Source organism: Brassica oleracea, chromosome C2 (genome assembly GCF_000695525.1).
Source record: "Brassica oleracea var. oleracea cultivar TO1000 chromosome C2, BOL, whole genome shotgun sequence".
Taxonomy (NCBI): Eukaryota; Viridiplantae; Streptophyta; class Magnoliopsida; order Brassicales; family Brassicaceae; genus Brassica; species Brassica oleracea.
The window spans coordinates 35,953,030-35,968,468 of record NC_027749.1 but is presented as its reverse complement, the minus strand read 5'-3'; the positions used below and the strand labels follow the sequence as shown (position 1 = coordinate 35,968,468).

The window sequence follows — 15,439 nt, the reverse complement described above, 5'->3', positions numbered from 1 at the left end:
ACAAGAGACAAGGGAGAGGAGATTGAGATCCGGTCACCACCACCACCACACGGCGCCGGCGAGGAGAGAGAGAGCGTGCGACGGCGAGGAGAGAGAGAGCGACGGCGAGGAGAGAGAGAACATCGCGCGGGAGAGAGAGAGAGAAAGAGAAGAGAGAGAGAGACGGCGCAAGAGAGAAAGGGAGAGCTCGACGGCTAGGGGTTCTAGTCTCTGAGAATTCTCTGCAGAGCTTCGCTTTAGTTTCTGTATGAGGCAAAAGGGAGGCTGCATCTCTTTTTATAGGAAAGCGGAAGGAAACCCTAGGTCTTTGCCATATGGGCCGTAGAGAAGCCCATATTCTCAAGGAAATTTTTATGGGCCAAGAACCGGGCCTTTACAAAAATAACAGGAATAAAAAGATGATTGTTCTTTCCAAGATGAATATGAACAAAATAACATGAATAAATGGATGATTGTTCTTTCCTAAAGTTGTTGAAGATTAATTTTGCTATATAATTGTCTATAAAAAAGAAATTAGAAAAAATGGAAAGAAAAAAAAACTTACTTATAAATGGTGCAATTTTAGAAGAATGATAAAGAATTTAATATTCTCCTTGTTTCTTTGGTCACTATTTAAATCCATAGATGATTCAGCCAAAAAAAAAAGATTTTACATATCGAACTGAATTAGAAAGATAATCCGATTACAGGAAATCTGTTTCTTCTTACAATTATGGATCATGGGGAGCCCATCAACCGAGTTATGCAATCGGGGATTAACAGTTTTTAGTTATTTCTTTGGTGCAGTCTAGGCCTAGATTGGTAGAACTGATGGAAAAGTAGTAACGGTATGATATAAAAGCATTATGCTACAGAAACAGTATGGTACAGAAGCAATATGTTCTCGTAAATGCAATTACTAAAGTGTTTGGTTGAACACTAAATGATTTATATAAAATTATCATATAAATTAGTATATGATATATAATTTCCTTATTTATGAATAATATAAATATCTTATGTTTATCATATATATATATACGTATATTAATTTGGGGAAATTTTATGTTTATCACTTTCATGGTACCACTTTTCATCTTTACCACCACTAAAGAGACATTTTCAAAAATACATTCTTTACTATGTTAAGATCCGCGCCTTGCTCGGAAATAACATTATATATAAAAATTATTTTATATATTAAATATTTTTACATATTATGAAATAATAAATATATATTAAATAATTAAAAGTCAGTAACTATTAAATATATAATTAAATTGGTGCGAACATATAAATCAATTTTATTAATCCAAAAAATATTTTTTTTATATTTGATAGGATATGCTATTAAATTTAAATGATACTAACATAGATAATATATTTTAGTATATTTTTATATTAATGTCTATTAAATGATGATTTCTACTCATATAGTTTTTTGATCATTTGTATCTTTTATAGAAAAAAATTTAAATTACTGATAACAAAATTTTCATTGTGGGATTAATAGTTTTAGTAATCTATAATTTAAAAAAAATAAGTTGTCAATGATCGTTCAACACTTTTATCAAAAAAATTGTTCAAAGTAAATTTTGAAACTAAAATATTGTATTTTATATGGTTTATAGTTTAATTTAAAATGATATATATATTAATCTTAATAATTAATTAAATTAGACTTTTTACTTATATAATTTTTGTAATCATTTGTATTTTGTCATAACAAAAATTTTAAACCATGGATCATAAAATTTGAATTTGAGATTTTTAACAGTTTTAGTAATTTATAGCTGTTTGTAAAAATTCAAAATATAACATATACATAAAAAATCTAATTTTTTATTATATGGTTATTGTGGTTGTTTAATTTATTTAATAGCTTAAAATTAACATTATAGAAGATAAACTATTTTTATCAAATCTTTATTATTCAAAATCATTAATTGTCATATATACTTTAGCCACATTAGGCGATTCCGTAAATTTTATTTAAAGAAAGAATAAAGTACATTAATGATGAATTTATTGTTAGTTGAATAAAAAGCTTATTATATAATTAGATGAACCAACATATTTCTCTAATGATTCTAAGAATCATTCTAGTGATGACATGTGGCTACAAAAAGAAGTTGTAATGCTTCCCAAATAATATATAGGGGATTAAGTGACAAAACACTTTTATACCCTTGTTATTTATATATATAATAAATTATTATTTAAATAAATAAATAAAAAAATAAATATAATTTTTTTTTATGTTTCCGAATTATACTTTTTCAAATTCGAACGTTTTTATAAAAACAAAATTTTGAATTGTTTTTTTTTCGAATTTTTCTTTTTAAATTGTTTTTCAAAATTTCTTTTTGAAAATCAAAAATTATGTTTGAAACTATTTTTTTAAAAATAATTATATTTTTTAAGTATTTATTAATATATTTATTTGAACCCTAAATTTCACATTCCAAAAACCTTACCCAACTCCTCAACTCTAAACCCTAAGTCTAGATTAGTTAATCCTAGGGGTATAAGTGTCTTTTATCCTTCATTAAAAGTGAGGGTAAAAGTGATTAGTGTAAACATGAAAAGTGGCACTATGAATGTGATATTTATTGACAATAAGAAATTATATTTAATTTAATTATATTTAAAATGCAAAATAATTTTATTGAAATTTTTTAACTTTCTTATAAAAATTAAAATTTTAATTTAAAAGATTTTTTCTTAAACAAAATTTTAATTAAAAAGAAATTTTATTTTTAAAAAAATAGGAATTTTTTTTTTAAATAATAAAAATTTAACAGTTTTTAAAAGTAAAAATATAAAAATTTATTAAAAAATATTTCAGATATAAATATAATTTTGTGATATTATTATATAAAATAATTTAATATATTTTAAGGATTTGATATATTCTAAATGCAAATGTTCTACCAAAAGCTTCATATGAAAGCAAGCATTTGATAGAGAGCATCTAGAGAGCATTTACATCATCTAAATGCTATTCTAAATGCATTTTAAGAAATTGTTGATTAGATAATATAGAGCATAATGCTTATGGTAATGCTCTGTCAATCAAGTCTTATGTAATCTTTTAAGTTACAAATGAAAAGTGTGTTTCCACAGAAAAAAAAAGAAGAAAGAAGTTTTAGCCAATAATCGGTATCACATTAACATTATGATCCATGAGATGTTGTTAACCACCCAGGTCATCAGTTCTGGCAATTATTTTGTTGATTGATTGGACATTTTATGGTTATTTAAATAATGAACTTTCTAATTTGGTTGATAAAAATTATGAACTTTACCTTAGACCATTTAAAGCATCAATTTATCATGACTAGCAATTTAAGATCTCAACTAAGCTTGACGAAGACAATTTTAATATGTTGTTAGTTTGATTAACAGGGGGATTAAACGGCGTTAATCGTCGTTATTATCTCTATTAAACACCAAACGATGTCGTTCTAAAATTAGAAAACCCCCAAATCAGTATATCCCCAAATCGATATCCCTAATCTCAGAAAAACAAATCGAAATCTGACACTTTCTCTTCAAGAATGATAAGAAACAAGGGAATTCCAAGAGAAAAGATAGCATTTCGAAGAGGAAAGGGGAAGAATGATGAATCCTCGAATGCCGGAAGTGAAGCAGAAGCTCGTGAGGCCAGAGCAGCTTCTCGCGAAGAAAGGGCTCGTGAGGTAGAGGCTCGTGAAGCAGAGAATCGTGCAGCAATGACTCGTGAAGCAAGAGCACATGCTCGTGAAGCAAGGGCTTGTGAGATAGAGGCGACTGAAGCATAGAAGTGTGAAGCGAGTGGTCGTGTAGCAGAGGCGAGCGAAGTAGAGAATCATGAAGAAAGGACTCGTGAAGTAGATGAGACTTGTGAAGTAGAGGCAAGAGACGAAAGGGCTCATGAAGCTAGGCTTCGTGAAGCTAAGGCTCGAGCAGAGGCTTGTAGAGAAGAGACCGTTGAAGAAGATGATGTAAGTGAAGACGATTGTTCTGTTGTTGGTGATGATGATTGTGATGGTATTGAAGATGGCGCTGATGAAGAGGATGAAGATGACCAAGAACATGATGAGGAAGAGGAAGATGTAGAAGATGAGATTGATGAAGAAAACGTGGATGAAGAAGCTGCGAGAGATGAAGGAGATGAAAGTGATGCTGACAGTGGAGATGATGTATGGGACAATGAGAAGATTCCCGATCCTTTGTCTTCTGATGATGATGAAGATGAGGAAGAGCAAATTAGTAGCGACCATGAAGATCCGGACAAACTATTAGCTTTGGGAAAAACATTTAACTCTGCAGAAGATTTCAAACTTGCTGTTCTGAGGTATTCTCTAAAAACCAGATACGGCATAAAGCTTTACAGGTCGCAAGCAATGAGGATTGGTGCTAAGTGTTCAGATACTGATGTTCCTTGTGGCTGGAGGATTTATTGTTTTTATGAGAAGAGAAAACATAAGATGCAAGTGAAAATTTATATCAATGAGCATACCTGTGTCAGATCGGGTTATTCGAAGATGCTGAAGCGATCGACGATAGCATGGCTCTTTGTAGAAAGGTTGAGACTGAATCCCAAACTGACAAAGCAAGAGATAGCTTCAGAGATTTTGAGAGAATACAATCTGGTTGTAAGCGATGAGCAATGTGGTAAGGCGAAGACAAAGGTTGTGAGAGAAAGGAAAGCAAGTCATGAAGCTCATTTTGCTCGGATTTGGGATTATCAAGCTGAGGTACTCCAAACTAACAAAGGCACCAAATTTGAGATTGAGACAATCTCTGGACCGACTGTTGGAAGCAAACAAAGGTTCTATCGTCTTTTTATTTGTTTCAATTCACAAAGAGAATTTTGGAAGCAAACATGTCGACCCATCATAGGTTTAGATGGCGCTTTTCTTAAGTTGGACATTAAGGGTCATCTTTTAGCTGCAGTAGGTAGGGATGAAGACAATAGGATAGTTCCTATTGCATGGGCAGTAGTTGAGATTGAAAGCGACGATAACTGGGACTGGTTTGTCAAACGTCTCTCTAATACTTTGGGTCTCGATGATGGAAGAAATGTAGCAATAATTTCAGATAAACAGAAAGTAACTATATCATCTTCTATTTTGTGTCTTCATTTTGTGTCTTTCAATCTATTAACTCATTTCTTTTGCAGGGTTTAGTTAAAGCGATTCACAACGTGCTACCAAGCGCTGAGGGTAGAACCTAAAATCTACACTAAGTATTTGATAGTGATCGGGAGTTTGATCTAGGGAAGACAAATGATGTAGGCAATGATATCTTTAGAACACAACGATGTAATCAGTTTCCAGTAGGTAAAAATGGATTTTATTGATAAATACAATGAGTTGAACTAGATCGAATGTTACAAATGAGATCGATAAAGAAAGGATCTAAAATGGGAATCAGAACAAGGTCGATGTATGTGTGTAGCTCTCTCTAGGGCTTTCAACGTGTCCATCTTCATGTCCGTTTTCCTTCCTTTATAGTAAGTCAACCTCGTGACCTTCGTAACTGCTCTGCGATCTTCGTCTCTTTTTCCGCGATCTTCGGGACTTTGATGGCTCCGCCTCGAGCTCGCATGCTTGCTATGGGCCTCAGTCGTTCACGGCCCATTAATGTACTGACCAAAATTGGGTCCAACATTTATCCCCCAGTCTCTTTTGATTTGATCGAAAAGAATAGAGGCGGGTTTAGCTTTTAACTCGGGCTTCACCGCTTGGCAACCGATATCGCTCGGATTCGACTTAATGGTGATTCTTGAAAAACCGTTATTTGGTGCGCTTTTTCTCCCCTTTTTTATTATTATTTTTAATCCACAACGGCTATATCAGCCGCCGCTAGGGCGTTGTCTAGGTCATCATTATCTTCCTTGAGAATGATGATAGAGCTGTTAGGGTGGCTATATATGCGTAAGGGGTTTTTCTCTTGTCTCAATTTCGTTTCCTTTTTCTTGTCTCTTTTTCCTTTGCTCTGAAATTATTTGATCGTTAAGCTTGAGATGTCTTCGTCATTCAGTTTTCCTCGTCCGATTACTAAGACCGATGATCTTGAGGACTTTTACAAGATGTATGGGGTCGATCGCGCCGTCGTTCTTGATTGGGCCGACACGACTGAGACTCTTGAAACTGTGAGGGACGGTTATTGCGGAGCCTATCTTTCTTTCTTTCACTCATGTGGTCTTATCTTCCCGATCCCGGAGCCCATACTTGAGATTCTGGCGGAGCTTGGGTTATCGCTTACTCAAATCCTCCCGAACTTTCTTAGGTACCTTATCGCCTTCTTGGTTAGGGCTAGGGAGGAAGGTCTTTCTTTTGGCCTTAGTGAGTTCCGACAGCTCGTTCTGGTGAAGCGGAACCAACATAACCCTAGCACCTTCCTTGTGTCTCTGCGCCCAGGTCGTCACGTCATCGAGGATATCCCCTATCGCGATGAGAAGTGGCGTGCGCTGTTTTTCGTTTTTAAGGTGGATCGGGCGTCTGTGGGTGAATTCGATTTCTCTCGGCTTCCTCGGAGTTGGGCCGAGAATATCGGTTAGTTTTTTTGTCTATATGTCAATTTTTCTCTTTGGGGAATTGGTGACTCAATTTTTCGTTTTTCTTTGATCGATTCATCTCCTTCCGGAAGTTCTTCGATGTCTGACGAGATTCGTGGTTTGATCGGGGTTCTTCGGAGAGGTCGTTTGAACTGGTCTTCGTTTGACCAAACTAGGATTCGAGCTGTCTTCGCCATGCCAGAGGGGACCAACAGGGCCCCTTTGGTAGGATGAGGCAGAATATTCCTAGGAGGTCGTTGCGACTCCTTCCGTTCAGGCTCAGTCTTCAGATCGATTGACTAGACAGCTTGTGAGGAGGTCGTCGTTTCGTACTTCTGGGTCTGCATCGAGGAGTCAAGCCTCTGGTAAATCTACTTTGATCTCAATTCATGCCTCCGACGATGAAGGTGCCTTGGGAGAGATGATGAGGACCTCAAGTCAGTGGCTGGACCACCAGCTCATAAGATCAACCATACAAGCTACATTGGAGCCAGAATTGACATAGGTGCATCCAAAGAAGGATATCTTTAAGACCATGAGGATTTTAGCGGTGAAACCACTTCCTATAGATTCTCAACTCAACCAGAGCACGCGGCGAATTGGTTTCACACCAATAGGAGCAGTGGTTTAGGAGATACACCATTTACAAGTCAGACTACCTACACTGCATCCGAACTGGTTCTATTCAAGGAAAGTAATTCCTTGCTTAAGAAGTGTGAAAACAAGGAGATCTGTCATTACATCTAAGACCACTTGGAGAGTTGATACCATGCACTAAACCTCACTGGATCAGCCAGATTCTTCACCATTCCAACTTACCCAACAGCTCTTTCTCTCTATGATTGCAAGCACTTTGGCGATTTGTTCTATCAACCATAAGATTCCAAAGGCTCCTAGGATTTTCCCAAAGTTGTCCAGATACAAGCAGCTCATCCTTTGGCCGAGATTCTTTCATAATTTCTCATTTAAAACCTAACGGCTAGTTTTCTGATTTTTAGCAAGTTTTCTGTTTTTGTTTCGCTTTCTAAGCCTTGTACTGAGCATTATATAAGCTCATTAGATATCACATTGTAAGGCACGAATTTTCTACCCAAGAATTAATAAACTTCTTAGTTTCTTTTCTTGAAAGTCTTTGTGTCTTTGAGATATATTGATCATCAAGCCTTGTGTGGATTCACTTGTCTTAGTGATTGGTGATTGAGACTGCTTGTGGAATCAGGTTGTTCTTCTTCGTGGTTGATTGTGGAATCAGTCAACACCTTGTTCTGTCCGAGATCATCATCATCACTCCCATCCAGCCGATTTTATATTCGATTAGATCGATTAGAAGAACCACCCCTCTTGTTGGATCAATCATCACTTTGATCCAAGGTGCTTGTAATCCTTAGACAGCTTAGGACTACATCATTTCTGGTATCAGAGCTGAAGTTCCTTCAGCATCAGGTTTTGTCTATCCTTATCTTTTTTATTTGAAATCATTTTTAGTTTCATTTGTTTTTGCATTCATAAATCAAAAAGCCATAAAAATCGTTTGTTCTTTGTTTCATCTAGTTCTGTTTTGCATTAAAAAAAACCATAAAAAGTGTGTTCTTCATTACTGTCCAGTTTAGTTGCTGCTATATATTTATTTTCATTCATAAAAATCATAAAAACTTGTTAGTAAAGTTGCAATCCGAGATTTCCATTTTTTGTCAAGTTTTCAAAAGCTTTCCAATTCTGGTCGATCCAAACTTACTGCTTTCCTAAAACTTTGCTTGCAAACTTTATTCTCCTTTTCTTTGTTATTTGATTTTCAAAAAAAAAAAAAAAAAAAAAAAGACAAAAAAAAGAGAGAGCTTTAGTAGTTTTTATTATATCCCTTTTTAAGTTAAAAAAAAAAAATAGAAATCAGAAATCAGAAAACTTCCATTTGGTTCTTAGTCTGTTATTTTCCTTTCCTTTAACTTGTTTGTTACACGTTTCATTTAAGTATTTCTCTCTGAATACTTTCTTCTTCTTCTTGCGAGATTTTTTCCTAAAACTTGGTAGACATGGCGACTGAAGAAGAAGCTGATGAGTACAATATTTCTGAAGTTGATTGGGGTGAAGAACCGGGATACTCATGGGAAGATCAGAACTATGGAGATGGCTCTGAAGAAAACGACCAGTGTAGAGAGTCATGGACTGAAGATGGACATGAGGAAGAACTATGTCGTAGGGAGCTTGATTCCAAACCACCAGACCACTACACGAGCCATACCATCAACAAGAGCTATTCTAAACCTTGGATAAAATTTACAGATAAATTTTATGACAATATCCCAAGAGTTTTAACTAAAACACTTGTGTCTTTTTCAGGAAAAGAGAACTATTCCAGATGGGAAGAAGGCATGGAAAATTACTTTTGGGAGTACAGAGTTCCTGAACACAAGAAGCTGTCCATAGCATTAGACGCCCTTGTTGGAGAAGCTTACCAATGGTGGCTTCAAGAGGAGAAATGCCGAATCCACTTCAAGGAACCAACTCCAGATTGGGAATATGTCAAAGGGCTGATGTATGAGCACTTCGAGATGAGGAGATTGCCCCCAAGGGCCTGTCCAAAACCTTTGGTTAAACTGAAACCGAAAAAGCTACATGAGCATAAGGTAACTAAAAATTTCCACTTTGAATCATATGATCAGTTTCGTTTGTATGTGTTCTCAGGAAGAAGTGAAGACCCTAGAAACTATCTTCAGTGGGAAGAGGACACGGAAAAGTACTTCAAGTGCAACTCCATTCCAAAGGGTGAATACTTGTCCTATGGTCTAGGACAGCTCACCAAAAAGGCTCAAAGGTATTGGAACAGAGAAGAGAAGTATAGGGAACAATTCCAAGAGCCTCCTATACGCACTTGGGAGCAATTCAAGGGGGTCATGAGGGATAGATTTGCACCTCACAGCCCTACACAACACGCTCAGAAGGTGTCTACAAAGAGAGTAGTACAACCCCAATTCTTGCAGCCAACAAACCGGAGGCAAAGCTCAAAACCAATGCATACACCTCAAGTCAAGCGAACACAAGGTTGAGTACTCTAGCACTTTAAAACAACCTGAAGTTATTTGTTATAGATGTCAAGGCCAGGGTCATCTTGCAAAAGATTGCCCCAAAAAGCGGGCCGTGAAGTTAGTACTACCTGAACCAAAGGAAACTAACTTCGAGGTAAGTCAACCCTTTGCTAGAATGGATGATTCCTCTACTAGAATAGATAAAAAGTTTGATGATCTTATCAACTTGATTAAAGCTGGATCTTATTATGTTTCTAGTAATTCCATGACTGTCTTAACACACTTGTCTAGTGTCCAAAAGGTTGAAAATATTTCAGGTACTAACATGGAAATCAAGGAACAAGAACCCGACCTTGCTGTGCAGAGCAAGTCCACGACTTGAAATTTTTCAATTCCCAACTAATGATAAAGTGATTTCTGAACTTAATGTGAATAATCCTACTTATCAAAACACTGGTATGATGCACTTGCACTCTGTCCAGAATGTTGATGAAGGTCTAGGTAAGGAGAGGCCACGTCCAGAAGCTCACCAACCTGAAGTGTATGAGCAATATACCATAGAGACTTTCTCACCAGCCGATCATGCTTTAAAGATGACAAAAACCAATGCAAGATGCTATAAGTGATAACAGAGAAAGTAAACCTCTAAATATTATTCAACACTCGGTTTTAGAATCCTCCACTTCAAGTATGAAACACTTGCTCTTGCCCATAAGTGTTAATTCAGGTATAGGTACAATGGAGAAGAATCCAGCACCAAACTCAAAATCTTACACCCAAAGAGTGGTAAATGGAGAAACCAAGAGTGAAACAAGATATTTCATAAAGGAGACCACTCTCCTGCTAAGGAAAAACATAGACCGAACATGTAGAGGGGACATAGCTTCACTACTGATCAAAGAAAAACCACCAGATCGACATTGCATCACAAAACCGTCCATATACGAAGGTAAGACCCTAGCCTCTCAAAATAGAATGAAACCTAACTTGCTCTATCTTGGTGCAGATAAATTGGTTTTGAGGACAAAACCTTTTGAAGAGGGAGGGAATGATGAGGACCTCAAGTCAGTAGCTGGACCACCAGCTCATAAGATCAACCATACAAGCTACATTGGAGCCAGCATTGACATAGATGCATCCAAAGAAGGATATCTTTGCGACCATGAGAATTTTGGCCGGGAAACCACTTCCTATAGATTCTCAACTCAACCAGAGCACGCGGCGAATTGGTTTCACACCAAAAGGATTAGTGGTTTAGGAGATCCACCATTTACAAGTCAGGCTACCTACACTGCATCCGAACTGGTTCTATTCAAGGAAAGTAATTCTTTGCTTAAGAAGTGTGCAACTCAAACTCACGTGTAGAAAAAAGGAGATCTGTCATTACATCTAAGACCACTTGAAGAGTTGATACCATGAACTAAACCTCACTGGATCAGCCAGATTCTTCACCATTCCAACTTACCAATTTTGGAGCTGATTTGCAATAAAACCCAACAGCTCTTTCTCTCTATGATTGCAAGCACTTTGGCGATTTGTTCTATCAACCATAAGATCCCAAAGGCTCCTAGGATCTTCCCAAAGTTTTCCAGATACAAGCAGCTCATCCTTTGGCCAAGATTCTTTCATAATTTCTCATTTAAAGCCTAACGGCTAGTTTTCTGATTTTTAGCAAGTTTTCTGTTTTTGTTTAGCTTTCTAAGCCTTGTACTGAGCATTATATAAGCTCATTAGATATCACATTGTAAGGCATGAATTTTCTACCCAAGAATTAATAAACTTCTTAGTTTCTTTTTTTGAAAGTCTTTGTGTCTTTGAGATATATTGATCATCAAGCCTTGTGTGGATTCACTTGTCTTAGTGATTGGCGATTGAGACTGCTTGTGGAATCAGGCTGTTCTTATTCGTGGTTGATTGTGGAATCAGTCAACACCCTGTTCTGTCAGAGATCATCATCATCACTCCCATCCAGCCGGTTTTATAGTCGATTAGATCGATTAGAAGAACCACCCTTCTTGTTGGATCAATCATCACTTTGATCCAAGGTGCTTGTAATCTTTTGACAGCTTAGGACTACATCAAGAGAGGCGGTCTCCTGTCTCGTTGAGCCCTGGTTTGGGAGACGAGACAGATGCCAAATCTCGCAAGCGACGCCGGTCGTCAAAGGGTTCCTTGCCCGGTCCATCTCATCCTTGGTTTGTCGCTGAGGGAGATGGTTCTTTGTTTGCGTCCCAAGGTGACCTTATTTCCCTCGCTGGTCGCATGAGGTCTGCAGGCTGCCGTCTCCCATCTCTTGCTTCTTGTGGGTCCTCTCGTAAAGTTGCATAAGAGACGGGAGTTGTCCTGTCTCTTTGGCCTAAAAAACATTTAAGAAAGTTAGAATATACATATATATATATATATATTAAAATATTAATTAAATAAAATACTTAATTACCATTTCCAAACGGACACCGGCGTGGGGTTTTTGGCCCGTAGAGTGAAGCATCGGCCCGTGGCTGTGCTCATCTACCGTGTTACGGGAGGCAGAGCAAGACTGGGCGATTCTAATGGACTCAGGATCCCGCCAATAACGGATGAGGCCATCCCACACATCCGTGGTGAGCTCAGCCGGTTTGCCATGCTCATATCCCTTCATGATCCAGTCACCCTTCCAGTTGGAGACCGTGTCCAACAAGCGAACTTTCGCCTTCGCGTAAAACGCTTTCCTCACCCTCTCATTGACCCGCATGGACCAATGATATTTTTGCTGTAAAAAAAACAATTAAATTAAAATTAGTTTAAAAAAAATATATATATATAAATCATGAAAAAATTAAAGTATATATAATTAATTAATAGTAACTTACAGCGTAAATTTTGAACCACGTCTTTCTGACATAGATCACCGTCTTTTTCCAGTTCGGATGTGCCATGGAGAAGTAACCTTTGATCGTGTCGGTTACGTCCGATGCAAGACATCCATCAATCCCAAACCTGGAAAAAAACAAATTTAAAGTATATATTATTTATTAATGTTATAAAATAATTTTAAAAGAATTAAAAATAATAATTAATGTAACATACCACAAAGTTTCGTCTGGTCGGTCGGGGTCTATGACTGGTAAACCTTCTCTGTCTGGCTAACCGAGAAGCTCCTCGACAGTGTACTGCGAGCAAGGAGCACTCGAAGGCACCATCAAATCGGAATGAATCTCGGCGGGCATCAGAGGAGCCATCGGAGGAGGCATCGTCGGAGGAGCCATCAGAGGAGGCACATGAGGAACCGATGGTGCACTAGAAGTAGGCGGCCGAGAGACTCTCTGAGAAGGCTGAGTCTCGGGGACAGTCTCCGGACCTGAAGAACCGGGAGCTGAAGAAGAACCGGGAGCTGAAGAAGACGACGGGTCTAAACGACTACCAGGCTCACCAAACATCTGTCTGTAATGGGGAGTAAGTCTGTTCTTTCGAATCGTCTAGAAAAAAAATTTAATTTTTAAAATTAACATCAACGGTAATTAACAAATTTTATAAATAACAAATTCTATAAATCTAGCTAAATTCTCTAACTTAACCACATAATCAACACTAATTAACATAAAATCAGTAAACCTATCTAAATTCCCTACACTAACCACCTAATCTACTCTAAACTAATCAAATTAGAGAGGAAATCGAGAGAGAACGTACTATTGCTACGAAAGAGAGAGGAAGTGGAGACGAAATGGGAGAGCGAAGCTCGCGTGTATATATAAGAAATTAGTAATCGTCATAATTTCCTCGTAAATTTATGAGGAACTAGCGAGGCCCGTGTTTTTCTTTACGAGGAATTAGCGAGGCCCGCGTTTTGTTTCCTCGTAACGTCCTCGTTGATTAACAAGGAATTAGCGAGGCGCGCTTTTTTATTTACGAGGAAGGAGACGAAGCTAATTGGTCGTAAAACCTTTCGAAATTTCCTATAAATACACACCAGTTTGCTTCTCAAATCAAAGATAAACTCACCGATTTGCTTCTCAAATAAGAGATAATTACTCACCAGTGTGTTTCTCAAATTAATAGAAGGAGAGAAAGATACGCGAACACATGTGGGCGGAGACAAGGCTAGACTTACGTAGTTCTCGCCTTGTTTCTTCCCACCTATGATTCCAGTATCTTTCTTCTCTTCTTTTTTATTCTCTTCTTTTTTCAAATATTGGTCGTTCATTTACGAGGAAATAGAAAGGCCCGTGTTATTATTTACGAGGAAATCGCGAGGCCCCTGTTTTCCGGTTACGAGGTATTTACGACGATTTCTGTTTACGTGGAATTAACGAGTCTCGTGTTCTTTTCGTCGTTATTTCCTCGTTATCTTACGAGGAAATTACGAGGATTATGTTTAAATCCCTAAAATCCGAAACCCCAAACCCCATCTTCCTTATCTTCTACTTCATATATTCCAAACCTCAAACCCTTCTTCCCTTTAACCTCAATCTATTCTTTCTATTCCAAACCCCAAATTCTAAAACCACAATTCCTTGACTTATAATCTCAATATCTTATTTCTAATACAAACTCCCATTACCTTACACAAAATCAAATTATATAAATAGTTTTTCATGATTAAATCCATCAAATCACATGCATTAAGTCTGAAAATCAATCTTATTAAAAACAAATACATCAATCGGATACATCGACATTCTCGTCATCACTAGAAACATCATCATTTTTATTGAACTCGTCTTCAACAGCTTCGTCTGTGGCATCGTCGGTAAGATATTCGTACTCATGATTACGCGGATCAATGAGAAGGATGTCATCAATTTCTTGTTCAGGTTCCTCGACTTCATTTATCTGCTCTTCTTGCAATGGTGGTTCTTCTCCACTGATGATTCGTCAACGAGGTGTAACTTTGATCACGGCTAACCAATTTATTCCCGATTCTCTCATTACCCGCTGTCTACCATACTCATATGTGTGAAAACTATAGCCTCGTGTGAAATACATCTGTGATGTTGTGACCTTTACAAGTGGAGATTGAATTACTTCGTGTAACCACATAGGATAATCTGCATCGTCGTCATAATCAACCTGCAAAAAATAAAGAGAACATTGAAATAGAGATCATGTATGAAAAAAGAGTTTGATCGACCTGAAAAAATTAAAAGTTTGAGTTAATACCTGATTCTTCAACCACTTAATAAAGTGTTGATCTTTCCTTTTGTCTACGTCACTTGTGGATATACATGGGAATGTTTCTTCGACTTGAGAAACAAATAGGCTGTAAAATCACATTTTATATTAATTAATATTTGTCAATTATATAATTTATACTTATATGTGTTTAGAAGTGTCCATATATGTTACCTTTCAAAATAACGCATCAATGGATCATCGCAATTGAGTAGAATATAGGTGTGTGCAATATGAGTGTCTTCTTCACTCGACCACCAAACCTCTTTTAATTTCCCACAGAGTCGCCCAATCTGACTAAAAATGTCTGGAACACCAGAAACTGCATATGTTGGCGCGACACAACCATCATCATATCTTCTTGGAGCACTTTTCCGGGTACGTACTTTTGACGTAAAGTAGTACGATGTGACGTGAGAAGTTTCTTCCGTCAAACTTCCAGCAATTATAGAACCTTCAACTTTTGCGAGGTTCTTTGCTTTTCCCTTCAAATATTTCATGGCTCGCTCATACTGATACATCCATCCGTAATGTACAGGTCCACGAAGCAATGCCTCATATGGGAGGTGGACAACTAGATGCTCCATGACGTCAAAAAATCTCAGAGAAAATATCTTCTCCAAGTTGCACAATAAGATGGGAATGTTCTGCTGAAGCTGTTCCACAACTCCAATGCCTTTTATATTCCAAAAAAAAATTAAACACATTGTTAGTCATATATTATTTTGCAAATTAGACC

General features: G+C 37.0%; 1 protein-coding gene across 1 annotated transcript; it reads left to right on the top strand.

Annotated features, from left to right (window-relative positions):
* Positions 1–3,539: 3,539 nt before the first annotated feature.
* LOC106324109 (transcription elongation factor SPT5-like) lies at positions 3,540–5,200 on the top strand. The gene is made up of 3 exons (XM_013762128.1): positions 3,540–3,756; positions 3,808–5,075; positions 5,147–5,200. Exons 1-3 carry the CDS (start codon positions 3,540–3,542, stop codon positions 5,198–5,200), a joined length of 1,539 nt encoding a protein of 512 aa, XP_013617582.1.
* The last annotated feature ends 10,239 nt before the right edge of the window (positions 5,201–15,439 follow it).